Source organism: Agelaius phoeniceus, chromosome 10, assembly GCF_051311805.1.
Source record: "Agelaius phoeniceus isolate bAgePho1 chromosome 10, bAgePho1.hap1, whole genome shotgun sequence".
Classification (NCBI taxonomy): Eukaryota; Metazoa; Chordata; class Aves; order Passeriformes; family Icteridae; genus Agelaius; species Agelaius phoeniceus.
In genome coordinates this window covers 5,507,673-5,531,934 of record NC_135274.1, presented here as the reverse complement: position 1 = coordinate 5,531,934, position 24,262 = coordinate 5,507,673, and the positions used below count along the sequence as shown (strand labels likewise).

Sequence of the window (24,262 nt, the reverse complement as noted above, 5' to 3'; positions counted from 1 at the left end):
CCGAGAAGGTTTTTATTGCAGCCCGCGGCCTCCGGAGCCCCTCGGCATCACTCCTCCAGGCTGAAGATCTCGGCCTCCTTCTCCTTCCAAAAGGCGAAGCTGCGATCGATGTAGCGACAAATCTCGTCCCCCTCCTCGCCGGGCTGCCCGGGCCGCTGGGCCGGGCTGTGCGAAGTCCCGAAGTACCGAGCCTTGATGTCGTCGAAGCCGTCGCGCCAGCCGCGCCGCCCGGCCGCGATCTCGTCGATGACGGCGCGGTGGAAGGCCCGCACCGCCCGCCAGCCGTGCCGGCCCAGCTGCTCAAACACCTCGAAGCAGAGCAGGTGGCGGCCTCGGCGCTCCTCGGGGGACAGGTCCTGCTCCAAGATGCGGAAATAGCCCAGCATGAACAGCTCCAGCGACAGGCTCTCGTACTCGGCCGGGCCGCCCCCCGCCGCCGACACGAACTGCTCCGGGGAGAGCAGGGTGCGGGCGGGGGGCGGCGGCGGGGGGCGGCGGGAGGCGGCGTCCCGCCAGCCGCTCAGCAGCTTCTGGATGGCCGCTCTCTGCCGGGCCAGGCGCGCCGCAGCCCGGGCCCCGCTCCCCGCTGTCTCCCGAGGGTCCCCGGCCCCGGTGGGTCGTAAAGGCGCGTACGCGGAGCGTCTCCAGTGGCTCAGGAAGAGCATCACGATCCGTTCCTTCCTCAAGCTGCCCCACTCCGGCCCCGGCCGCTTCCCCTGCCGCGGGGAGCCGCCGTCGGAAAACGCCTCCTCGCAGCTGATGCCCGAGTCGCTGGCGGCCTCCGCCTCGCCGCCCCCGGCGGGAGCGCTCCCCGCGGCCCCCCAGGCGGGCTCGAAGGCGCCGCGCAGGCTGCGGACACAAACTCCGCACTGCCGGATCTCCCGCTGTGCCAGGCTGCCCCCTGGCTCCCGGGGCTGCCCGCCGGCCGCGGGGAGAGCGGAGGGTGCGGCGGGCGCGGCGACGGCAGCGCGGGGAGCCGGCAGCCCCTCCATGTTGCCCAGCAGCGCGGCCAGGCTGTTGACGGCGCCGGCCAGGCGGCCGCACCAGAGGGGCAGGGGCTGCCCCGGAGCAGGCGGGGGGCTGCGGACGGAGATGCTGAGCAGCGGCGCGGGCAAGAGGGAGCGTAGCTCCCGCACCAGGCGCCGCAGCTCGCTCTGGTACACCTCGCCACGCCGCCGCAGCCGCAGGCTCTCCACTGCCCTCTCCAACTGATGCAGGTCTGCCTCGGTCAGCAGCTCCCCGAACGGGCCCAGCACGGCTTGGTGGGAGGGCGAGAAGCTCCAGGAGCCTGCATCCTGCGGAGAGAGGCGGTCAGCGACTTCCGACAGCCCGCGCCCCCTCTGCTCCCCGTGCCCCTCGTACCTGCCCTCCCGCCGGGTCCTCGTCCGCCAGTCGGGCCCGCAGCCGCCGCACCATCACCTGCCGCTTCCACTCGGGGATGAGCCGGCCCCGCTCATCGTGCGTGGGCACCAGGGATTCCGCGTCTACCTCCGCGGGGTCCGGCCTGGGGGGCCCCGCCGGCCCAGGCGCCCCGTCCTGTGCGGACAGAGTCATGGGGGGCTCGAAGGGGCACGGCCGCCGAGGGGACGAGCCGGGGGCCGCGGGCCGAGCCAGCGACCTACCGAGTGCGCGAGGAAGGGCGCCGGGATCCTGGCCCGCTGCGAGGGCTTGCGGAGCTTCAGCTCCGCCGGCACCGACCTGCCGGGCTCCATCCCCTGCCGGGCCGGGCGGCTGCTGGGGGCAGAGGCGCGGGCCTCCTCCTGAGGGAGGGCAGCAACGGGAGGTGGGCCCCAACACCTCCAGGGCCCCCCCAGCTGAGGGGTGACCCGACACATCACCCCGGACCTTAGGGAGAACCCGCCACGGGTGGATCTGATTCCTTCAGAGGACAGGACGGAGCTGGGGAATCCCTGCTGCCCGCTATCCCCCTGCAGGCAAGGACCGAGCCCGGGGCCGCCTCATGGCTGCCATCCCTTCTCCGGGCATCTCGTGGCCCCAGCCCGTCCTCCCGCTCCCTGGGGTGACAGGCTGGCACTCCTCGGGGATGGGGGTGCCCATTCCCCCAGCCCCAGTGGGCTCTTACCTGCTGCGGGGGGCTGAGCTGGCTGCTGAAGGGGGTCGGGTGCTGTCGTGCCCTGCTCAGGGAACACCCAGAGGTGGTGTGGCTGCACCCCCAACGTCCCTGTGTGGGGAGCAATGGGCAATATAGGGCAGGAGGGGAGGTTGGAGTGCTCGGGCAGCCCTGCAGTGCTGGGGCAGGGCACAGAGGCATTGAGCATTGTATTAATATTTGATGGGGCATCGAGTGGCAGCACCAGGGCTCAGTGGGTGGAACTGGCGCCGTTCCTGGAGATAGTGGCTTGGTGACTTGGCTCCAAGCCTTGTCCTCCTCTTGGGGCCAATGGAGAATGGTCGAGGCTGGTCATGGCCCCAGGCCAGGTGCTGGGGACAAAGGAAACATCTTGCCCAGGGGCACTGAGGGCAGGCTCTGGCAGCGGGGGATGCTCAGCAGAGGGTTCTGCTGCACCGCTGCCTGGGCATCGGTTACTGGCATTCAGCCACATTTGTGTTCTTTCCCTCCACCACCATCCATTATATATGGCTAGGATGGACTCGTGGGGCTCACTTACATGTGAGAAATTCAATCGAGGGGCTGGAATAAAATTAAGAAGCAGCAGATCTAAGCCTATAAACACCGATTAGCTGGCGAGGATCCATTACAGAGTCAGCCTCCCAAGCTTCCCTGGCCCCAGTGCAGGCTGACACCCAGCTCTCACAGGGAGGATAAGCTTATGCTGCCCAGCAGTAGAGCCACAGCACAAGCAGGTTATGCTTTGCTGTAGGAGGGGGGAATTTGCTGAAAGCCCTTTGGCAGAAGATTGTGCCAGGGCTGTCTCCCCCAGCCTGGAGAGCACCTCCCGGGATTTCAGCTTTCCACAGTGCAAGGGTGTGCAGGAGCATGAGAGGGGAGAGGAAGTTCTACCCTAAACCTCCATCTCTGCTTCTTTTCTCACCCTGTTTCTCAGGAAAGCAGGCACCGGCCCCTTTGGGATCTGCTCAGAGAGTCTTGGGGGACTCCCCTTTCCCTTCTTTCCCTTTCCCTTTCCCTTTCCCTTTCCCTTTCCCTTTCCCTTTCCCTTCTCCATTTCCTGGCTGCATACCCAGAAGGATGAGCAAAGCAGCACAGAAACAACCAATCATGGACAGCCTCTCTCCAGTTCCAACATCCACATTATTCCCTCTCCACCAGTTCTTCAGCCTTATCTCACCCTCTGTCCAAGTTCCCACAGCCATATCCTTCCCTCTCCCACAGCTTTCACTCCCCCAGTCCTGAACTAATGAGAAAGGAGCAGAAGAAACCAGGCGAGGCCCTTCTCAGCATCCTGGTTTTCATTTCAGAGGGGCCATGGAGGATCCACATCAAATGGGATCAAGGGGAGGAGGTGCACGTGGTCCCGAGGCCAGGCCTGCCCTGGCCCGTTTCTGCCCAGCTCCCCTGACACTCTCTGGGAATGCTGCTGGGGCCAGGGGGGCTCGGCACCCTGTCCCCATCGGAGAATGTCCAGGGCTGGCCCCCTCCAGGAGCTGCCTACTCCTGCTGCTGCTGCTGCTGGTTCTGCTGCTGCTCCTGCTGCTGCTGCCGCTGCTGCCGCTGGCGCCAGCGCACCACGAAGGGATGGAGGCGGCGGCGGGGGCGGCGCGGGACCGGCCCGGGGCGGCTCTCCTGCTCCTGCAGCACGCGGATGCTCCCGATGGGCCCTTGGCAGGTCGGGCAGGTGGCGGCGGCGTCGGGGGCGGCCTGGGGCTGGATGCAGGCGTGGCAGAACACGTGTCCGCAGGGCTCCACGGCAGCAGCGGGGCTGTGCAGGAAATCCACGCAGATGCGGCACACCCGGACGGCTCGGGGCGCCGCTGGCTCCTCCCTGGCCTCCGACATTGCTGCTCCCGGAATTGACTGCGGCCAGCCGCGGGCAGGACTCGGAGGCTTGGCTTCCACTCGGGGCACTCGGAGGTTCCTCAGCCTCTCGTGGGACTCAGAGATTCCTCAGTCACTGCTGTCATTCAGAGGTTCCTCAGTCACTGGCAGCACTCAGAGGTTCCTCAGTCACTGGCAGGACTCAGAGGTTCCTCAGTCACTGCTGTCACTCAGAGGTTCCTCAGTCACTGCTGTCACTCAGAGGTTCCTCAGTCACTGCTGTTATTCAGAGGTTCCTCAGTCACTGGCAGCACTCAGAGGTTCCTCAGTCACTGCTGTCACTCGGAGGTTCCTCAGTCACTGGCAGCACTCTGAGGTTCCTCAGTCACTGCTGTTATTCAGAGGTTCCTCAGTCACTGCTGTCACTCTGAGGTTCCTCAGTCACTGGCAGCACTCTGAGGTTCCTCAGTCTCTGGCAGCACTCTGAAGCTCCTCGGCTGCCGTGGGTCACAGCCTGGGTGCTCTGGCACTGCCCAGTGCTGCTGGTCACAGTTTGTTTATGGTTACCCACTGCAGGTGAGTGATGCTGGCTCTGGTGACATCACGGGGTTCTGAGGGGCACACCCAGGAGCTCCCCATCCACAGACAGATCCTGTGGCACAAAGCCCACCTGGCAGTGGGCTGCACACCTCAGTGTTTGCCCAGATCCCTTCCAGGCAGTCCCTGCTGTGCCTGTCACACCCACCAGGACCTGCAGAGGACCTGCCCTGCAGAGCTGCTCTCCATGCCGTGTGCTGGGGCTGCACCTCCCCAGGGCGGGGACTCTGCTCAGCCCTTGGTTGAACTTCAGGATGTTCCTATCAGTCTAAACTTTATATGTCATATCTTTGATATCTCAAAAGCAGTGTAAATCAAGGGAATGAGGGATTGAGGACCTCCTGTTTCTATACTTTGCAAAACTTAGTGCTTCATGTCTAACTGATCCTGTGAGGCAGCCAGTGGGAGACTGATGAAATCTGGGAGCCTCCCCAAGGACTGTGTCCTTGCAGAACTGCTGCTGAGAGAATGAAGTAAGAGGGACTGGGAAAAGCTTTCTGTTTTGTTACTAAGGGTGCTCAGTGAGCAGATTTCTCTCACAGCTGGAGAGCCCACGGAGCAGTAAAAGAGGCCAGGAGGAATCAGTCGGTGAACATCCCAGGAAGAGAAGGCATGACCCCACACACTGGGGCAGGGCACTGGCTGCAGACCCAGCCCTGCTGGGTGGGCCCCATTCTTTGCCAGAGGCTGTATGTGAAGCAGGAGCTCAAAAGTCCCATGAAGATCAGGGAGCAGAAGGGCATTGCTGCTACATCTCTACTGCAGTGCCCAGCCAAAAAGCTGCAGAAATGGGGCTGTTGAGTGTTTAATGCTGCCACCTCCCTGTTTCCCCCTGGAGAACAAAATACAACAATCATTCTGCTATTGAAAATGTGAGTATAAAACATTCCAAGGGTAGAAAATCTGGCAGAGCTGTAAATCCTGTAAATCCTGATCCTGAGTTCTAAGGAAATATACACTATATAACTATTATTAGTTATACAGACTATATAACTTAGACCAAAGTTACAAAATGCTTATATAACTTAAGTTATAAGATATCAATATAACCTGATATAGCTATATAACCTGATATCAATCTAGCCTAAATAATAACTTTTTATATATCTAAATAACCTGATATCTACATAACCTGAATCATAGCTTTTTATACCTATATAACCTGAATCATAACTTTTTTACCTAATAACCTGACATAAATTACTTTTTATACAATGTAATGGCTGGTATATGGTTAACTAGTAGCTTAATGCTGAATAGAAAAAAAAACCAAAAAAAACCTCGACAGGTGGATAGCTTTAGAAATAAATAAGTAATAAGTATAGTCTAATGAAAAATAGTAATAATATATATAATAATAATGAAAAATAGTACTATTACTGAAAATAAATAAACAAGCACCTGCTTTATAGACATCGGTCTGTGGGGATTTATTTCCAGCCTATCTTTTGGGCATCATATGCTGCCAGTCTTCGAAGAACCTTAAAGCTTGTTTTGGTAATCTATTTTTCTTTTGAAAGATTCAGTAAAAATCACTTATGTCAATAAATCTGTTAAAACAGAGAGTGAAAATTGGTGCCAAGCTTTAGAGAAAGAATGGAGAAAAGAACAGCCCATGGTAAGCATCCGTCCATGTAATTAGTACTGGAGACTGTTGAGGCCATAGATACACAAGAACATGTCACGACACTCTCTATGCTTGCCTTAAATCTGGACAAGAATAAAATAACTTGTGATTTTTTCCCTGCTGCCCAGCCCTGCTGTTTTGTGCCACTGCTTTGGGTTTTTCACTACACTTCAACCCCACACCTCATGTCTGCCCAGACTCCCGAGGCTCCTGCCAGTAGTTTTTGCTACACTTTGTTTGCCCCCTGGCTGTGCCCGCCTCTGCCTCTCGGGACTTTAGCTGGTCAGAGTGACCCCGAGATGTGTTGGAAAGTCTCTTTCTCTAGCCTGGCAGTTGAAGAAGGAGTCAGAACTCTTCTGTTCTCGGTCTCAAGGTTGTTTATTGTTTCTATAAAATTCTTTCTCTGACCCACCAAGGTCTGTCTAGCAGGTCAGGCTGAAGCACACTGCCCGCCTCAGAGGTGGTGTTATCTTTTTATACTAAAATCTACGTGTACAGTATTTACAATTACTTCCCAATACCTATCACCTATGTTAGACAATGAGCTTCTACTCTAAACCAATCTAAAAGTGCAAACATCACAGCAGAAGATGGAGGCCAAGAAGAAGGAGAAAGGCTGGACATGCCCAGTTTCCTCCATCTTGCCCCCTGAACCCCCATTCTAAAAACCCCAAAAAATCTATTTTTCACCCTGTGATAAATTCACTATCATTCTACTGAAACTTTCGTGGCTTGTAATTCTTCATATAAGGTTGGTAATTGTTTTTTCCAAGGGATAAATCAAAGGCACAGGGGTCTTGGCCTCTCTAGCAAGGCCTCTGAGCCCCCTGGGCAGGGACTTGAACCCTCCAGGGCAGCCAGAGGAATTTCCTGGGTTCTGAAATCCGCCGTTCCAGGCTTCACTGCGGGATTACATCCTGTTTTGCCGTCCGGAGGGCACCGGGACCGGCTGTGCTCCGTGGTTTTGCCAAGCAAAGCCGCTGCTCTCTCTCTGCGCCCTCAGCGGAGCCGCCGTCACCGTGTGAGGGAGGCGGCCGGGCCGCGGCACAGCGCCCCCTGCAGGCGCGGGGGAACCGCCGCGTCCCTGCCCGGCCGGGAGCGCCCCTGGCGGCCGTGCCCGGAACTGCCCGGAACTACAGCGAGGGGAAAGCGCCCGCAGCCGGGAGCGGCCCGGGGGTTGTGCTCGGTTTGCTGATGCTGCCTTTGGTGTTGGTTTGCCTTGTTTTATATATATTTATATTAGTGAAGAACTGTTATTCCTTTTCCTATGTCTTTGCCTGAAAGCCCTGGGGATTTGTGCTCGGTCACAGAAGATCAAAGAAACCTGCCACCAAATGGAGCAAAAAACTTCTGAACATCAGGACAAGGAGATCTCTGCTCAGAGACCATTAGTTGTGGGCAAAAAGCACTGGGTGTGGGCTACAAAAGAGAGACAAGTGTGTGTCTGAGGTCGCTGGGGCAAGAAGGTTGGCATCAGTATGAAGTGCACTTGTGAAGGCCATGGAGTGTCAGAATAAAGAGAAAATACAACAGTGTGTGTCCACAGGGGTGAGAGGGAGAGGAAAGAAAACAAACAGACAACTCCAAAGTGCTGTCTGGTGAAATGTGTCGTATTCCAGAGGACAATGAAGCTTGCAGAGGTAGGGACAGAATATTTTACCTGCTCAAGCATCCTCTTAAGGTCAGTGTTGAATCTATTACTTTGTATTCTCTTCTTTCGGGGTTGCAATTACACACTGCAGATATTCCAGGCTCTTCTCTGAGACTCAGGACAGCTGTTCCCATCCTGTAATGACTTGCTGGGCATTCAGAGAGGAAATTATGTGAGCTGGTGCCATGTGAACATTAGAAGGGTGTTAGAAACAACACGTCAGGGAGAGTGACTGGGCCAGGAGTGGTCAGTGCTAAGTCACTTCTCCTCCGAGAGACACCAAGGGGGGCAGTGCCAGGAAAAAAGAGGCACCGGGGGTGGGGTGGTGGGGGGTGACAGGACAAGAGGCACCGAGCAGGGGACACGGGAACAAGAGGCACTGTGTGACGGGCAAGACTGGACGAGACACCGGGGCTCAAGGCGGAGGAGCGAGAAGGCACCGGGAGGGGCTGTCGGTAAGGAAGGGGGTTAAACAGGGAGGTCCCGAGCCCAGCGGGGCTGCCGGGGCCTACCGGTACCTCCGAGGCCGCGCCCTGGCCGTGCCGCCGGGCCGGGCCGGGGCTGGGTGAGGGGTTTGTTGTAGTAACGGCCGCGATGGCGGCGCGGCCGGCTCTGCCCGACTCGGTGCTGGTGCAGGTCCTGGCGCTGCTGCCGCTGCGGGACCGGCTGCGAGCGGCCAGGTAGGGTCTGCCCGGGCGGGAGCGGCCGGCTGCCGCCTCCCCGCCGCGGCGCTGACGGCCGATCGCCTTTCCGCAGGGTGTGCCGGCGGTGGCAGCAGCTGGCGCAGGACCGAGCGGTCTGGACACATGTGGATCTGAGCCCTCACCGGGTACGGGCCGTCCGTCCGCACCGGGACCGCGGCGGGGAGAGTTCCGCTGTGGGCGGGAGGGACGGGGGGAAGCGGCATCACCCCACTGTGCACAGACACTGACTGGGGGGAGTCAGATCACCCCGCTGCGGGCAGAAGCTGAGGGGACAGGGGTGCCCTTCCCCAGCCGTGCCTGGAACCGGGCCCTGTCTCCCGCAGATCAGCCGCCGCACGCTGTGGCACCTGGTGCGGCACCGCCTCCCCGACAGCCTGTGCACGCTGCGGATGCGGGGCGTGCCTCGCTCCGGCGGCAAGCAGCGGCTCCTCTCCCCGGCACTGCTGGCTGCCCTTCGGAAGCGCTGCCCCCAGCTCCATCGGCTGTGCCTGACCGAGACTGACCTCCGCCATGTCCCGTACGAGAGCATGCCCGCCTCTGTCACCACGCTGGAGCTGAGCCTCTGCGACATCCCCGATGCCTGGTTCTCCGTGTCCCCTTCGGTGCCGCCGCCACAGGTACAACACCTCGCTATCCATAGCGTTCCCACCTTTTCTGACCATCATCTTCTTGACATTTCCTCACAGAACCACTTGAAGACGCTGAGCCTTTGCGGCACCTACCGCGTCACTGATATGGGGATCCAAGCGGCAGCTCCACACCTGGAAGAGCTCGAACGCCTGACTCTCCGGCACTGCATCATTGGCGATGCTGCCATGGTGTTCATCGGGCGGCACATGAAACAGCTCCGCTACCTGGAAATCAGCAACGCCTACTTCCTGACAAACAGGGGGCTGGTGGCTATTGTGACCCTGGAGCATCTGGAGACCCTGTGCCTTGACCTCTATGATTTGGTCTCCCTTGGTACTGTTATCGCTTTGTTGCAAGTGCTGCCTCGCCTGAACCACCTCAAATTAGGTGGAACTTGCTTTGAAGATGAACTCCTCGGTAAAATTCAGGAGAATTTTCCACATTGCACCATATCTCACACTCTGTCACAGCCTGAAGTTCTATAGTTCTATCCTTCCTTAGTACACCTGAAGTGCTTTTTTTTTTCTTCTTTTTTTTCTTTTTTTTGGAAAAACCTCTTTCCCTGTAGCTTTGGGACAGAATTCCCACTGGCCTTAAAATATTACAGTTTTTTCACATAAATATGTTAAAGAGCTTGTCATGTATACTCCTCCTTGTTTTCCATGGATCAGAGGAATAGGAAAGCTGAGAAGCACACTCAGCCTTTGGGAACCCCACTGACCAAAACCTGGCTGGGGTGATGAGAAGTTTAAGCTCTGTCTGCTCCTCTTTCTCCACTGCTGAGGATTAGGCAGCAGCTTAATGAGTGCAGAATTCAAGGAGTGAAGTGAAGCACCTTCCTGTCACGGAAAAAACAGACCTGGCAGCCAAAACCTCACAATTACAAATTCCTTCTCCTTTCCTTTAAATTCAGATCTTCAAGTCACTTGTCAGACTGGTCATGAGGATTCCTGAACACCTGGTCCCAAGGGCCAGACATCCCCTTTGCCCCCATGCATTGCTGGGGCTGCTGTTACCTCTGGGTTTTGCTGGTAACATCCACGTTTTCTCATCACCTTTTATTGCCTGTGTTCACATCCTCTTCCTCCTTCATCCCCCAACATCCTAACACCAGATAACCACCTCAATGCTATGTTGTTATTCTTAATTTTTAGTCAATATTTTTAGGCAAATATTGTATTCATTTTAAAAAACTTGCAAGCTTTTAACTTTCATTTGAATCCTTGTTTTTAGGACTTGGGTTTTTTTTTTAAATCTGCTTCAGCATCTTTCCTGCCCCTTAGGCCAGCCTTCCTTGTGACAAGAACATCCCACAGGAAACAGAGCAGGACAACTAATGCCTCAGTCAAGCCTTTTCTGCCCTGTTTTCATCCCAAACACCCCCTGCCCTCCATTCAGCTGCAGCACATGCAATAAACCTTTGGGTTTCAGATGGTCCTGGATGGCACTGACCCTCCCTGCAGTGAAATCCTCGTTGCTGTCAGGTGGCCTTTGTGCCCTTGCCTCTTTTTTCTTCCTAAACCCAGTCTCAGGGTAGCTTCAGGGCAAATATCCAAAGGTAAAACGTTCCAGCTCTGCTTTGGAAAGCATCCCAAGGCTGCTGACTTAGTAACTACCACTCTGTGTTTATCCCAGACAAGGAGATTAACACTGGTGGAATCAGCCTCATTAAAACCTCCAGCATTCCCTGTTCCAGCTCTCTGAGGTGGGGAGGGACAGTACAACAGGAAAAGGGAAAATCAAGAACAGCAAAAATCCATCAGTCAGTCAAGCCACAGTGAGAGGCAGCAAGAACCTCAATGTTCTCCTGATCTTTGCAGCAGGATCTTTGCAATCCTGATGACACAACAACAGTCACAACATGCCAGTTTTCCATTCACTGACTGCTAAATAGGGAACAGCATTTACAGACTGATAGGGTGCAAAGTGGAATGGTTTAGGTTTGGAAGCAGGAGGGGAGCTGTAAATATTGGATTACCATGGGCAAATTAGGGGAATAAACAACTGAAAGGTCTTTAATCAGCAGTTCTGGCTCTGCTCACCCTCCCCACATACCTGCCTGAAGCTCTTTGGAGGGCCATTCTTGACCTTTTTTTCTTCTGATTTCCAAACTCAAGCGGTTTCTACTCAGTTCATCTCCATTTCATCTTTTGCTGACTTGAGCATTTCTTCCCCCAGCCCCACCTTCTCAGTGTCCATATACACATCATTACATCAAAGCCCAAATGTTTTTAAAAACACATAATAAATGAGTTTAGCTCAGAGACAGCTAAACCTTCAGCAATACCAGGACACAAACATGGTCTTAGCATCCTGAGAGCAGTAGCAGTTCACAGCCCTCAAAGTGAATAGAAAACTCAGAGAAACCATAAAATTTGGGGTTATCAATCATTGCAGCAAGTGACCAAGCTGCTCCTCTGCCTCTTCACACACCAGCTTACACACGTGTACCATGATTTCATACATGTATATATTTAATATTCATACCCAGATGTTTTATCAGATCCAAATCCATTTTGTTTTCTCAGCCAAGTGCATCTGCTTGTGCCTTCTGTTTGGCTCCTGACTCTGAGAGCCTGGAGGATGCTGATGGTACACAGAGCTGAGGAGGAAAGTGCTGAATGACAGCAGAATGTGTGGGGACAGCTCCATGGGTGCACTGACAGTTCTGGCACTTTTGTGAGTACACTTTGGCTCGTGGTTTTCAAGTTTGTTGCTGGACTCCATGAGAGAGAAAAAATTCATTAGCACAGAGGAGTTGGTTTTGAGTGTGGTGCAAATAGGAGTTTGTTCTTGGAAGGGGAAGGTCAGTGAAATCTTTCTGTCCTGACTCAGTTTATTTGAGAGCAGCGACGTTTTGAACCTGCATCTGCATTTTGGGTGGTTTAGAGCTAGAAAAGGTGAATTTCCTTCTTTTGCAAGTACACACCGCCATCGTGTGGTGTGCTTTGTGAGCGCTGACAGCGCCCAGGTAAGAGTCACACCCTCTCTGTCCCGGCACTATTAGTGTGGGAGCAGCTGGTGTAGGGGCACCGCTGGGGATCCTGAATCTTCGAGACTGAAAGAATGTCATCCTGCATGTCACTGGGAAGGAATCGTCTCACTGTTGACTGGGCACTTTATAGGCTGCAAAAGAAAAGCCAATTCCAGCACGACCTCTTTCTCCTCTAGAACCTTTTCTGGGGTATGAACTGCTGAACATTCTTAGTTTTGTAACTGGACTCTGTGAGACTGCAAGGGGAAAGGGAAGGCCAGTGCTTACTTTTTGTTTTAGGACTGACAGTAGAAGAAGCATTGCTGGACATGTTAAGTTTTGAAGCTGGGTTTTGGAGAGTGAAAGAATGTGATGGTAAATGAGGCTGAGCAGGAAAATTCATGACTCCAGGGTGTGGTTGCTTTTCACAGGATGTTAGTTAAATGTTGAGACAGCACCAGCTTGCTGAACCTGTGCTGATCTGCAGCTTCCTCTTGCCTCATGTAAGCCATGCAAACACACTGGTGCAATATTGCAGTTTTCTTCTCAGCTTTCTACCACAACATTTGCTGAATCTCGGAGTCTAAAGCTAAACAGAATTGTTTCAACATAAGTCTTGGGAACCTGTGCCAGCACAGACAGTGTTCACTGACCTTCCCCCTCATGGCTGATAACCAGAATTTGGAAGGCAATTGTGGCAGTCACTGTCCTCTTGCAGCCTTTAAACCATGGTGCTCTGCAGGTTAATTCTCAGCCTTATGTAGCATTACACACTTGCAGTCTGTCAGTTTACTGTGGTGCAGAACACTGTATCTGCAAAGAAGCACTCCAGCACATTGCACTTGTGGAAGTGCAAATCAAATTTCCAGCATGGGCTCCTGGATGGGAATTACAGCTAATTTCCACAGGAAGGAAAGCATAGAGGCCCAGTACTTTAGGTGCAGGTCAGAAGTGACCCAGGGGAGGAAAGGTCCAAACAGACCCATCTGTCCCAGCAGCTTTGTCTGGGAGAAATCCTTGGAGGTACAGGGACATTCAGAATTTCTGCCACGGACTCCTAGATGAGAATGACAGTGCATTTCCATGGTAAGGAAAGCACATGGCACCAGTGTTTCAGGTGCACTTGAAAGCTGGCCTTGGATATACTGAATTTTAGAGGTGCAATCCAAATTTTGGCCATGGGCTCATGGGGAAAAAGGAATATTCTTCTCCATAGGAAGGAAAGCTCACAACCCCAGTGTTTCAGGTACAGATGAGAGGCAGCCCAGGGGCATCAAGGCCAGTGGGACCACTATGTCCTGGCAACTTCTGTCTGGGAGCAATTCTTGGTACTAAAAAGTACCACAAGTAGATTACAGCATAACACAAAACAGTACAGGATATCAAGGTATCATATTAAAGCTAGCAAAAGAAATAGTATTGATTAGGAGTCAAATGTAACTGACCACTGAAATGATGATAATGTATACAGATTCCTTTCACTTAACCTTCAGGGGAATAACTGCAAAGCAGGCAGCCCTGCTCGTGGGAGAAACTACACATTTCCAGGAAAAGTACAGAAAATGTCTGCTTTGTCAAAGTTTGGTGTAGCTTTTATAAAGTGAGGTGTCTGTCAGTCAGAAATCCAGCTTTATCTTCCAGATGCCAGACCAGTCTTAACCCCATGGCACCAAAATAACTCAATGCAAGACAGCTTGTCCTGTTTGAGTTATCTGACCACTTAACAAGCAACAGCTAAGCTCTTGTGTGGGGCGAGAGATGTGGAATCCCACGTTCAGCCCTGGGTGCCCGGCTGTGAGGGATGGCCCTTTTCCACAGGAAGGAAAGCCTCAGTGTCTGTGGGGCAGCTGAGAGGCCATCCCCAGCATGCCAAGGCCAGCGAGACCTGTCAGTCTGGCAGCTTTTGTCTGGGAGTAATCCTCGGATGTTCAGTTTTGGGAGATGGAATCCCAATTTCAGCCACAGAAGCCTGGCTACAGAGGAGCTCCCCAGTGCCCCAGTGTCTCCGGGCAGCTAACAGCACTCCCATGGGCCTCCCTGTACTCACCCTGGGAGGCTGAGCCTGCCCCTCATCACCCCTGGCCCTGCCCATCAATCACTCTGAGCGGATGCCTCCACATTTCAATTACTCTTAGTACCGCCTGGCAATCCATCTCCTGGGTTGATCCCACCTGTCAATCACTTTTAGTCCTGCCTGTCAATCACTGACAGGCTAATCCCAGGCTTATAGCCCTTCACGGCCGACACAGACCCCGTAGCCCTAGACAGTCCCCCCAGCCCTCACAGCGCAGAGCCCTCGCAGTCTCCACAGCCCTCACAGAACCCCTCGCCCCCATCGCCCGCTCAGCTCTGCCAGCCCTCAGAGCCCCCACAGCCCTCACGCCCCCCGCGCACGCGCCCTGCGCCTCACGCTCCCCGGCGCATGCGCGCCGCTCTCCCCAGCCTGCGGCCGCGTGTTCTGCCGTGCCCCGGATGTGGCCCCTGCCCGGGAAAATGGCGGCGCCGGGGTGGGCGGAGGGAGCGTTGTAGCGCCCGGTGCCGTCCCCGCCATGGCGGACCTGGGCCGGCAGCTGCACGAGTACCTCGCGCAGTCCAAGGCCGCTGCTGCCGCCACCGGTCCCAGCGCGGTCTCCGCAGCGCCGGCGGCCGGCGGCTCGCAGGAGGAGTCGGGGAACGGCGGCGGGCTGCGGGCCTGGCTGGGGGCGCTGAACCCGTTCCCGCCGGGCAGTGCCCCGGGCGCCACGGTGTGGCCTTGGACGGGAGAGGAGGACCCGTGGCTGCCGGGGCTGTCGCGCTGGCAGCGGCTGGCGGGCAGCGGGCTGTGCGTGCTTCTGGCGGCGCTGTGCTTCGGGCTGGCCGGGCTGTGCGTGCCGCTGCTGCTGCTGCGCGCCCGCAAGTTCGCGCTGCTCTGGTCGCTCGGCTCGCTGTGCGCGCTGGGCGCCGCCGCGCTGCTGCGCGGGCCCGCCCGGCTGCTGCGGGAGCCCGGCCGCGGGGCGCTGCTGTACCTCGGGGCGCTCTTCGGGACGCTGTACGCCGCGCTGGCGCTGCGCAGCACCGCGCTAACTGCGCTGGGCGCCGCCGCGCAGCTCGGCATCGGCGCCACGGCGCTCCTGGCCGCGCTGCCCGGAGGTGCCGCCGGCCTGCGCCGCCTCGCCGGGCTGCTCCGTGCCGCCGTGTGCGGCCGAGGCAAGGCAGCACTGCCTCTGTGAGCCCGGCGCGCCGGGGAGGAGCGGCCGCGGCCCCGCGGGAGTCCCTCACACACGGAGCCGGAGCCTCGCGCTGTCGCCAGCCGACTCCCAGACCGGGGACGCCGCTTCTCTTCGCCTCCTCCGCGTCCCGGCACGTTTTACTCGCCAGCGCTCGAGGAGCAGCAGCAGCGGGGCTGGCAGCCCGGAGCGGCCCCGGTGACTCGGAGCTGCAGGTGCTGTGTGCGGTGTCAGCCTGCCGAGCCGCCCCCGGGCTCGTTATCTGCCTTACCGCGCTGCCAGCTCCATAGCCGCGGCTTGGCATCGCTCCACCTCTGGGTGGGGAGCTGGCAGCATCCCGCTCATTCTCCAGCCCGGGAGCGTGCGGCTGCTGCTGCTGCGGCTGCTGCGGACCGCGCGGTCGGAGCCCATGCGGCGGCACTGAGGACTGAGGAGCGGCTGAGGTGCGCAAGGCTGACGGATGCTGAAACACGAAGATGATTTAGCAAAATGCCATCGAGGCTAGGGGAGAACATTGAAAAATTAACTGGTATTACCTCATTTTGTGCTGACCCCTACACTATGAACACATACTGGTTTTGCTGTCACCTCAGACCAGTGGTGAATACGAAGACTGTGGCCACTGAACTGCATTTCTCTCTATAAAGCAGCTTTAAAATAACCTTCCAGTAAGTGAAACAAACTTTCCTGGGGCTGCGGGTCACAAACACTGCCCATAATTGTAAGGGGAGGGGGTGTTCCTGCATGATGATGAGAGGATGCTAAGTGCTGATATTGGCCAAGACCATTGGCGTTTGCAGGTACTGCTGTTAGGGACCAAATTGGGCTTTAAAACGGGAGCTTCAGCTCTTAGAACTTCATTTTTGTGTATAGATATTGCTCTCTGAACTTGGGCAGGAGTTGCTTACTTGTCCCAGCCTGAGCTTCAGAAATAGATTTGCCAGTAACTGGAGCTGTGCTCCAGTGCAGAAGCTGAGCTGCCTTAGGAGGGTGCTGAATTCAGGCTGGGCTGGCTGCTCCTCTTTGGGCCGGGCACTGGACCCGTGCAAGGAAATGGGACACCGGGGCCTCACTGCACAGAGCCCCAGGGAGTTCTCACTGAGCAGCTGTGCCTGTGGAGAAAATAAAGCCACTGCAATACTTACCTGCTATCACTATTTAGTTTTAATAGATTTACCAAATACTTTTCTGAATTAAACTGAAATTGTTAAAGGGGGTGCTTAAGTGTACATAGATTGCTTTAATAAAAATATTTGTGTCCAATTGTCAGTATAGACATTTCACTAATGGTCATTTTTTTCCATTAAGAATGTAGATCAGAGCTATCAGAATAGCATTAAATTAGCTCTCTTGTTTTTACAATTTCTAAATTACAGTATATAAAATTAATTTTATTCCTAACAGCAGTGTAAAATTAAATTTGAGACAACCTCTGAACTAACAGGTAGAGCATAAGAGTCTGTGTGCAGCACTGGTAAAATAACATGACCTGAGGAATACAGAGGTATAATCCCATTAAATAACTGTGCCCATTTCCCAGTAATAGTGGGTCATGGTATCACAGAATGGGAAGCTGCTTCTGTCTTTGCTATGCTGTTACCTTCTAAGATTTTGTAGAAACTATATCAAATTTTCTTAGGACTTTTTGAGCATATGATTGTGAAATACTTCAAAACTCCATTTAAAAAGCTGCCCCTTGAAGAGTATTACTTAAGTACCTCAATTGTTTAAGGAATTAAACAATCACCAGAGGAAATAAAAGCTGTCTAGATAAAGCTGGGTTTTCTCTTGTTAGATACACTTTACCTTGTTTTGGTAGAGGACTGTGGTTTAATTAAAGCCTAAAGCTCACCCTCTGACTCACAGGGTCTAAGAATTAGACCTCTTTTAGTCCCTTTAACATATATTTAGCTTACTAAATAAATAAAAAAAGAGGGCAAGCTTTCCTCTTTGCCAGTGATTAAATCATTAGTATTTCTTATGAAAACTTCAGGACAAATCCCAACTCCCAGACCAACACTCAAAGTGCCCAAAGTCCTTCAGATAGAGCTAAAAAGCATTTTTTCTCAAGGGACAAACTGTCATATCAGATGCATCTCAGCTGTTTCTAGTTAATTCCTTTTAAATCTTTCTGTCTCTCCTGAGCTCCATGGAAAAGATTTTATAGGATTTTCAGTTACAATTTTCAAATGTGATTTGATACACCACAAATTAAAAACCAAGTAAAAAGTGACTGACTGAACCAAGAGAACAGCAGTTAAGCATCTGTGCTTTGGTGCCTTTGAGGAATATGGGACATCAGGACTTGAGCCAGTCTTTGGTAAACCTGCTTATGAGAAGATGCAGCAGCTGCCATGTGTTACTGCGTTGCAGGAGCCTCTAGAACTAAATCTCATCCTGATTATAGCCTGAAATTCAAGGCAGGAGAGAGGGAAGCCTGGTAGTGGTTTTTCATTATATGTTCTACTTTCAATACAGGACTTTCCTGGGGGTACCTGTACAATAAGTACTTATGTGATAACATTTTCACTGAGGCTTTAGGTGTTAAAGGAGCCTTCTGATAACATGGTGGCTGGAGATGATTAATAGGAATGATTTATGGGGAAAACAAACTCGTGGTTGGTAAGCAGCTTTATTATGAAATGTGGGAAATGGGAATAACCCCTCCTCCTCATTTCCCTCCTTTAGTAAAACCAGGTAACAATAGCCTAAAGAAAAAGACACTTAAAAAAACTTATTCTGGAAATGATGAATTGCACTTCAGCAATTAATGCACCAGACTCTGCTGAACACCCATAGCTTTAAACAGTGTGTCACACAGCTGCTGTAAAACATCCCAATCAAGCTGCTAAACTTTCTGTCTCAGTTTCTGAAAACAGATGCTGTTCTCAACAAAAATCTGTGGCTTGCCTAGGTGAAGTGCAGAATGCCAATCTTTGCTGTGATGTTTGTCTTAGGATCCAGGTTATGTAACTCACTCTATGTCTTTGGCAACTTGTTCTAAACACTATTCCACTCTTTTCTGTTTCAGGATGGCAGACTAGCAAGCAGTGGTGATTGCCTGCATTTTGGAATTTTGACCTCAGCACCATTGTAGACAGCTGTGACTAAAGGTGAAAATGAAACTTCTCTGTACATGATAAACCAAAGCCCTAGGAATCATCTCTCAGTATTTTAACTGGCTGAGATTTCAGGAGGTAGTGCTGTTGCTCCATCTGAAACACAAGTTTGCCTAAATACAACCCTCTGTAGTAATAGGTGAGTAAAGAATCACACACTGTTGATGTTTTTTTTGTTAATTTTTGCTCAAATTACATTCTGTATTCATACAAAACCAACGTAACTCTTTGACAAACTGTACATATAGAAACAAGTTTCTGTCTGGAGGTGAACTGAAATCTGTGGAGATGCTCCATGTTCCACAACACTTAAAAGAAATTCCAGCTCTTGACAAAACAAGAAAGTGAGGGGAATGGGAGTGGAAAGAACAAAACAAAGGTAGCTACAATATTGCAGCTAGAGGCAAATGACTGGTTCAGGAAAAGAAAGACCCTTGTTAGGAACTAATGCACATTCAGTTATCCCAGTTAAGAATCCAGGTTCGTGGCATTGCAGGTGAGTCCAGAGTAGCAGTCTATTTAAATATTGTCCCACAAGGACTGGGCATGACCCAGTCAAAGCCTCTTCTATCGGCCTCGTCCACCCCGAGATCCTCCTCTCCGGGACTGGCCAGAGTTCATGGTATTTCCTCTTCCCCAGTTGCTGCTGCTCCTTCCTCCTCGAGAAGGGTTATTGCCTGCCCCAGGGCCTCCACCAAAGGCTTCCTCCCTGTGGAATCCATCGTGGTGGTCTCCATCTAGAGAACTGGACCTCCCAGATTTCTGCGCTCTCTGTGAAGGTCCCGAATTTCCTCGTCCTGCAAAGGAAGCACAGAACCAGTTACTGGTGTAAGTTTGAGCTGAGTCTCTTCTCAGACATGCCAGATACTGAGCTGCTTCTACTGTAGTGTCATCATTCATAAAGCAGCTGTAGCTGAGACCTGCAATTTTATGCCTCCTCCCTCACTACAAGTTTCTTACACAGATTTAGTGTCTCCATTACAGTTCAGAAAACGGACAACAATCAAGCAATTCCTTGGGAATTAAAGGAGCTTGTATTTGATACTGTCAGCAGGCACTGAAATGAAGTCAGAATAATGACAGCTTTTCCTCCAAACTGCCAGTTCTTGTGCTAACACTGTGGTTCTCTCTGTGTTTTTATTGCAAAATACTTTTTTTTAATCCTAAACAAAGACATTGCACTGTTGACAAACTGAGACAGTTGAGGCTGATGGTGAAGATCATGAGTAACATTACTGGTTTTTTTCAATATTTTGCTAAAAATAATAGAAAAATGCTTTATTTTACTACACTAACCTGGAACAAAAAGTACTCAAGCTCTTACTGCCAGGAACAGAATGTTCTAATTCTCACAGAATAGAATTTTCTAATTCTCATATACCTTTTTGGTTTTGATATGTTTGCTATGAACAACAAAAAACCCCAACCCAATTCATTAGCCTAAAATAAGAAGCAGTATTTTGAGAAAACAAAATCAGTGGTAACCTTGTTTTAAGGACACACACTACAGCTAAATTCAGGTATTTTTGCTGCACTTTAGCAAAAGTGATTTCTGTTGACTGTGGTTGGTTCCATGTAAAACAGTCACCAAATTCTTTCACAGAAACATTCATGGAGTTTTAATCTTCAAAGGACTTTCCCAATACAACTGAAGGTGACACAGCCCACATATGAAGTATTGTTCATGGTTTGTTTATCAGGCTTTCTGCCATCATTCTAAACTTTCTTGAGCACATTATGAGTTAATTACCACATTTGTGCCTGGACAACAATTGTTTTGACTTTAACAAAGAATCTGACAGAGTTACCACAATCATTACTGAAGCTGGAAAGGAATCCTTACAGATTTGATAGATGCTGGCTAAATTGAGAACTACAGCATGTGATATGGAAGGAAAAATACTGGTAGAGAAGTTTATCAGCAGATAAACATCTGTGAAGGAATGATAAAATGTAAAACATCTGTGATAACATTTAAAACATCTGTGAAGGAATGATAAAACCTGGGAACAGAGTCCATGCAGAGGAGGAGTGGCAAGCAGTTAAAACTGAATGAGCTTTGGGACAGTGCTGAGAGAAGTGGGCTGGGATTCAGTGTTCAGTGGCAACAGACAGAGCTGTGCAGTCTAACAGCAACAAATTCAGCTGCAGGCTGCCAGCTCAGCATCTAGGAGCAAATGAGAAGGATGTTTGTCACTGATCAGTACCTGACAGTGGGTAGTCATTGTGAGGACGTTAAAGAAAGACAGTATTTACACAAGAAAACAGAAGCCCTGAGACCTGTAAGAAATAGGATCAAGAACTGGCCTGATGCTAACAGCACTGACTCCAGAAGAATGTGTTCTGTGGGTTACAGAAACATGGGACCACTTAGAGGGAACTACAACACCAGGAACTGTGAGGAAAGAATGGAGAAAATGGAACAAGTACAAGACAAGTGTAGAAATGCATGGCTACACCACATCTTAAACAGTGTGTGCAACTCCTAATTACCTCATTTAATTTAGAAAAGGAACATTTAAAACTCAAAATAGCACATACAGAGTAACATGGATAGTGAAAGAGACAGAACAATTTCTAGAAAGAATAAAGAAATCAGAGCTCTGACTTGGAGAAGAGCTGGTTCAGGCTGGAAGTGGTGGAGTTCAGTGCAATCAGAGGTGGCATTCAGTAATAACAGGGACCAACATTCAACTTAATTACAACACAAGACATCAAATTAAATTAGTGAATGATAAGCGTAGATCAAGGGAAAAACATTTTCCCTCTTTTTATTTTTTTAAAGCATAGCCTACTTTATTTAAGTTTTAGAGGTCTGTCCATGGATGTTGTGTATATCAAAAGTTTCTATGATTCTTCAAGCAATTAGAGGAGTACACAAAAGGTAACTAGAAAGCCATTAAATATAAAAATAATGTTTTAGTAAGTGAGATCTTCAGAGGTTTAGAGAGCACTTCAGGGACATATCACTCCAGGCTCAATGTTCTTATATTTGAGTTAAAGAATAACATCACAAGCATTAATATTTATAAACAACTATTCTGAAAATGAGGAAAAAATGTTCTTAATGAGTTTTTCAGCTGGAGTAACAGGGAACCAAAAACCAACTACTTTTCAACAGGGCAATAAAGAATGGATTCTGTGATGCTGGAGACAAGATTTGGATTTGATGTTTGAAAATCCCTCTGTTCTTATGTTCCTGTAAGACTGGTCTGTAACTTCCCAGCTGCTAAAATCAGATATTTGCCAGCTCAGCTTTATCCCCTCTGAACAGAGAACTTCTGGATACACTTAATACTGAAAATACATGCCAGTGTTACTTAAGGGTTGTAATCAAAGGGGCTTTTTACCTTTGCCCCTCTCCTCTGGAGGTCCACCTGGAGCATCCATGTCCCTGTGCTCAGAGGTTCCTGGTCCATCGTGCCAGGGACGTTTCCGTGGTGGCAGTGAGGCCATGTCCATGCCCTGGAGTGAAGAGGAGCGTTCTCTGTTGGCTGGAGAGTGCCCATCATGAGGAGGGTGATCTGGACGAGGACCTGTGCACGAAAACACAAGATAAGTAATGTTTATTGGATTGTTATTCTTCATTTTTGAAGGCAGCCACATAAATTTACAAACTGCCCACACTGTTTGGCACACAGTTTGGAGTTAAAATTATGTAAAGCTTCTCCTCTGTCCCATTTTTTAGTAAAAAAGCTAAAGGTAAAACAGATTTTAAAGATGATGGGAAAGAAAAGCGTGGCAGATGTAAAGTGTTCTTTCCAGTATAAAATACTTCCATGTATTTTAGAGACAATCACATCTTCATTTATTCATGTGCCATTTGTGCTTTGTTTTCCATGACATTCTACAGCTCTGTCTTGCCCCATATGGGGCTGCCTTTAGTAACACAACTGCAAATATAAGTTGTCAGACATTGCTGAAGAGATAGCAACACAGAGAAAGATTCCTGTTGGCATTAATAAAGATATTTAAAAAAACCCATGACATGTGATTCAGTCATCCAGAGGTGACAACTGCCTGGGCAGTTCTGGACTGTACAAGAACACAACTGAAAATCAAAGCTTTGAGGCCACAATCACTTTTATTCACTGTATTTAGAGACAGTTAAATTCTGTATAGTTCTTTCTTCCTAAATTTAAAAGACCAAAGAACTGCATTTGGCTTTTCTCATGGTAAAATACTGGTAACCAACGTGAGGTACAGGAAAAATACATGATTTTTAAAATAATTTTTAAAGTTATTATATTGTAGAAGTCTACAAAGCTCAAGAAATTTTTTACCTGGTTCTCTGTTTCCATCCCAGGAGTCTGGTTTCCTCCCTCCTTCAAAGCGTGGGAATTCATCTGGAGTAGGAAGCAAACCCTTCCGAGCTCCTGAGCAGTAAGAGAAGCAGGGGACAGGAGTGAGAAGAGACATTGTATTCATGAAAATAATGTCACCTGCCCAAGAAACGCCTTTCCTTCCTCATCCTTGTGTTTCTGTGTGGAAGAACATTCCCCTTACCTCTCGGAGCACCTCGACCTCGCCCCCGAGCACCGTGGTCCCTTCCTCTGGAGTTTTCATCTGGAGAGTCAAAAGCATCATCTGGCCCAAAATCTTCAGGGCCAGGAAAGCCATCTCTGCCCCTGGGCCCCCGGCCCTCGTGCCTCGAGGGTCCTCCTCTTCGGAAGCTACAACAAAGAACATGATACAAATGTGGCTTTTAGGCACAATTGAGGCAGTTTAATGATCAACTCATTTCTAAACTGTTTCACTTCATGCTACAGCACATACAGTTACTAGAACAGGATTTGTAGGTGGAAAAGTGCCCATTTCTGCCTTTGAGCACTTTGATAGTAAGCTTTGTAATCTTCCTTTCATATTTCCTTCCACTGATTATGTTGGCTTTTCATACAAGAAAAATATTATTAAACACAGTGCATTCATTTAATGAAAAGGTGGGAAAAACAATCAATGAGTGATGATAGATACAAGGTGAGGTAAGGCAAGGCAAAGTGTGAGTTCCCCTTAACTCTGATGCTCTTACATTCCCCTTCCCTTTTTTCCTTTCCATTTCCATCATAAACTGAAAACATAGAAGCAATGAGAGTTGTGGCTGTAACAAAACATTACAGGATCTCATTCCTATTAGCTCTATGATTCTTTTGCCAGACAATTCTCCTTTTCATTCCATTCTTCCAAGTTTACAATTCTAGCAAATGCATCTAGACTGCCCTTGGATCTGTAAGCACAGTGATGGCTGAACAGTGCACAGTGGCATTCTGCAACCTGAAGAGCAGTTTATCCAACTGCACTAATGAATTTTGTGTTGCAAAATATAATTACGAGCCTGATATTGATAACTGCTGTCTAGTAAGTGCCAAGGGCATCTTTCAGGAATTTGATGGGGTTCTGCACAGCACCTTTGCTGAGTACAGCTCCTCCAGCACTGCACTGAGGCCTTGGACAGCCCTTCAGAGAGGAGAATGGCTCTTGCTGAGCTGTCAGTGCCATGCCAGGTAAGCCTGCAGCTGGCTGTGTGAGTACCTAGCAGTTCTGTTCCTGACACAAGCACTTCAAACGCCTGGAGGTTTGCAAAGCTCACCCTGCCCTGTGAGGACGCCTGTCTGTCACAGCCCGGCTGAGTGTTCCGGTGGTGCAGGCACACTGGTGTCCCCACCGTGCCACCCACGCTACTCTGCCCCCCCTCAGTGACAGCACACGGTGTGGAGCTCTCCTTGCCCCGTCACAGATGCCTCCCACCTCCCCAGTGTTCCCAGTTCCACACTGGCTGAACTGGAAGCACACAGCGTTCCCGTGGTGTTGGCTGTGTGCAGCGTCCCCTTCCCCAGCTCA

The 24,262-nt window shown here is 51.1% G+C and overlaps 4 protein-coding genes across 6 annotated transcripts in view; 2 read left to right on the top strand and 2 right to left on the bottom strand.

Annotated features, from left to right (window-relative positions):
- Window positions 1-39: 39 nt before the first annotated feature.
- On the bottom strand, window positions 40-3,937 carry ESPNL (espin like). Its single transcript, XM_077183649.1, has 4 exons — window positions 3,740-3,937; window positions 2,084-2,135; window positions 1,363-1,760; window positions 40-1,295 (listed from the first exon to the last, which is right to left on the bottom strand). The coding sequence occupies exons 1-4, from the start codon at window positions 3,935-3,937 to the stop codon at window positions 48-50; spliced, it is 1,896 nt and encodes a 631-aa protein (XP_077039764.1). The 3' UTR covers window positions 40-47.
- A 4,434-nt stretch (window positions 3,938-8,371) lies between these two features.
- On the top strand, window positions 8,372-11,102 carry FBXL12 (F-box and leucine rich repeat protein 12). Its single transcript, XM_054638876.2, has 3 exons — window positions 8,372-8,471; window positions 8,548-8,620; window positions 8,819-11,102. The coding sequence occupies exons 1-3, from the start codon at window positions 8,386-8,388 to the stop codon at window positions 9,608-9,610; spliced, it is 951 nt and encodes a 316-aa protein (XP_054494851.2). The 5' UTR covers window positions 8,372-8,385; the 3' UTR covers window positions 9,611-11,102.
- Window positions 11,103-14,520: 3,418 nt separating this feature from the next.
- SFT2D3 (SFT2 domain containing 3) lies at window positions 14,521-23,363 on the top strand. Of its 3 annotated transcripts, XM_077183667.1 has the most exons (4): window positions 14,521-15,973; window positions 18,337-18,563; window positions 19,065-21,983; window positions 22,731-23,363. In XM_077183667.1, exon 1 carries the CDS (start codon window positions 14,649-14,651, stop codon window positions 15,306-15,308), a length of 660 nt encoding a protein of 219 aa, XP_077039782.1. In that variant the 5' UTR covers window positions 14,521-14,648; the 3' UTR covers window positions 15,309-15,973; window positions 18,337-18,563; window positions 19,065-21,983; window positions 22,731-23,363. The 3 variants fall into 3 exon arrangements, with proteins under 3 accessions (XP_077039782.1, XP_077039783.1, XP_054495725.2); XM_077183668.1 differs by lacking the exon at window positions 19,065-21,983; XM_054639750.2 differs by having other exon boundaries at window positions 19,065-23,363.
- WDR33 (WD repeat domain 33) overlaps window positions 18,576-24,262 on the bottom strand; it is a 72,636-nt gene continuing 66,949 nt past the window's right edge. The window contains exons 20-23 of the mRNA XM_077183666.1: window positions 22,931-23,097; window positions 22,708-22,800; window positions 21,775-21,960; window positions 18,576-19,221 (exon numbers count right to left, since the gene is read on the bottom strand). Of these exons, the coding sequence (XP_077039781.1) occupies window positions 18,992-19,221; window positions 21,775-21,960; window positions 22,708-22,800; window positions 22,931-23,097 (676 nt within the window). The 3' untranslated portion in view covers window positions 18,576-18,991. The remainder of the gene's footprint in view (window positions 19,222-21,774; window positions 21,961-22,707; window positions 22,801-22,930; window positions 23,098-24,262) is intronic.

What these genes read in the sequence shown, in the direction of transcription:
- ESPNL (XM_077183649.1), bottom strand. Translation starts at nt 3,937, where the DNA reads ATGTCGGAGGCCAGGGAGGAGCCAGCGGCGCCCCGAGCCGTCCGGGTG. An exon ending in GGCCCATCGGGAGCATCCGC is followed by an intron (nt 2,136 to 3,739) that starts GTGCTGCAGGAG and finishes TTCCCTGAGCAG; the next exon opens with GGCACGACAGCACCCGACCC. An exon ending in AGCTCAGCCCCCCGCAGCAG is followed by an intron (nt 1,761 to 2,083) that starts GTAAGAGCCCAC and finishes GCCCTCCCTCAG; the next exon opens with GAGGAGGCCCGCGCCTCTGC.
- FBXL12 (XM_054638876.2), top strand. Translation starts at nt 8,386, where the DNA reads ATGGCGGCGCGGCCGGCTCTGCCCGACTCGGTGCTGGTGCAGGTCCTG. An exon ending in GACCGGCTGCGAGCGGCCAG is followed by an intron (nt 8,472 to 8,547) that starts GTAGGGTCTGCC and finishes GCCTTTCCGCAG; the next exon opens with GGTGTGCCGGCGGTGGCAGC. An exon ending in TGGATCTGAGCCCTCACCGG is followed by an intron (nt 8,621 to 8,818) that starts GTACGGGCCGTC and finishes TGTCTCCCGCAG; the next exon opens with ATCAGCCGCCGCACGCTGTG.
- SFT2D3 (XM_077183668.1), top strand. Translation starts at nt 14,649, where the DNA reads ATGGCGGACCTGGGCCGGCAGCTGCACGAGTACCTCGCGCAGTCCAAG.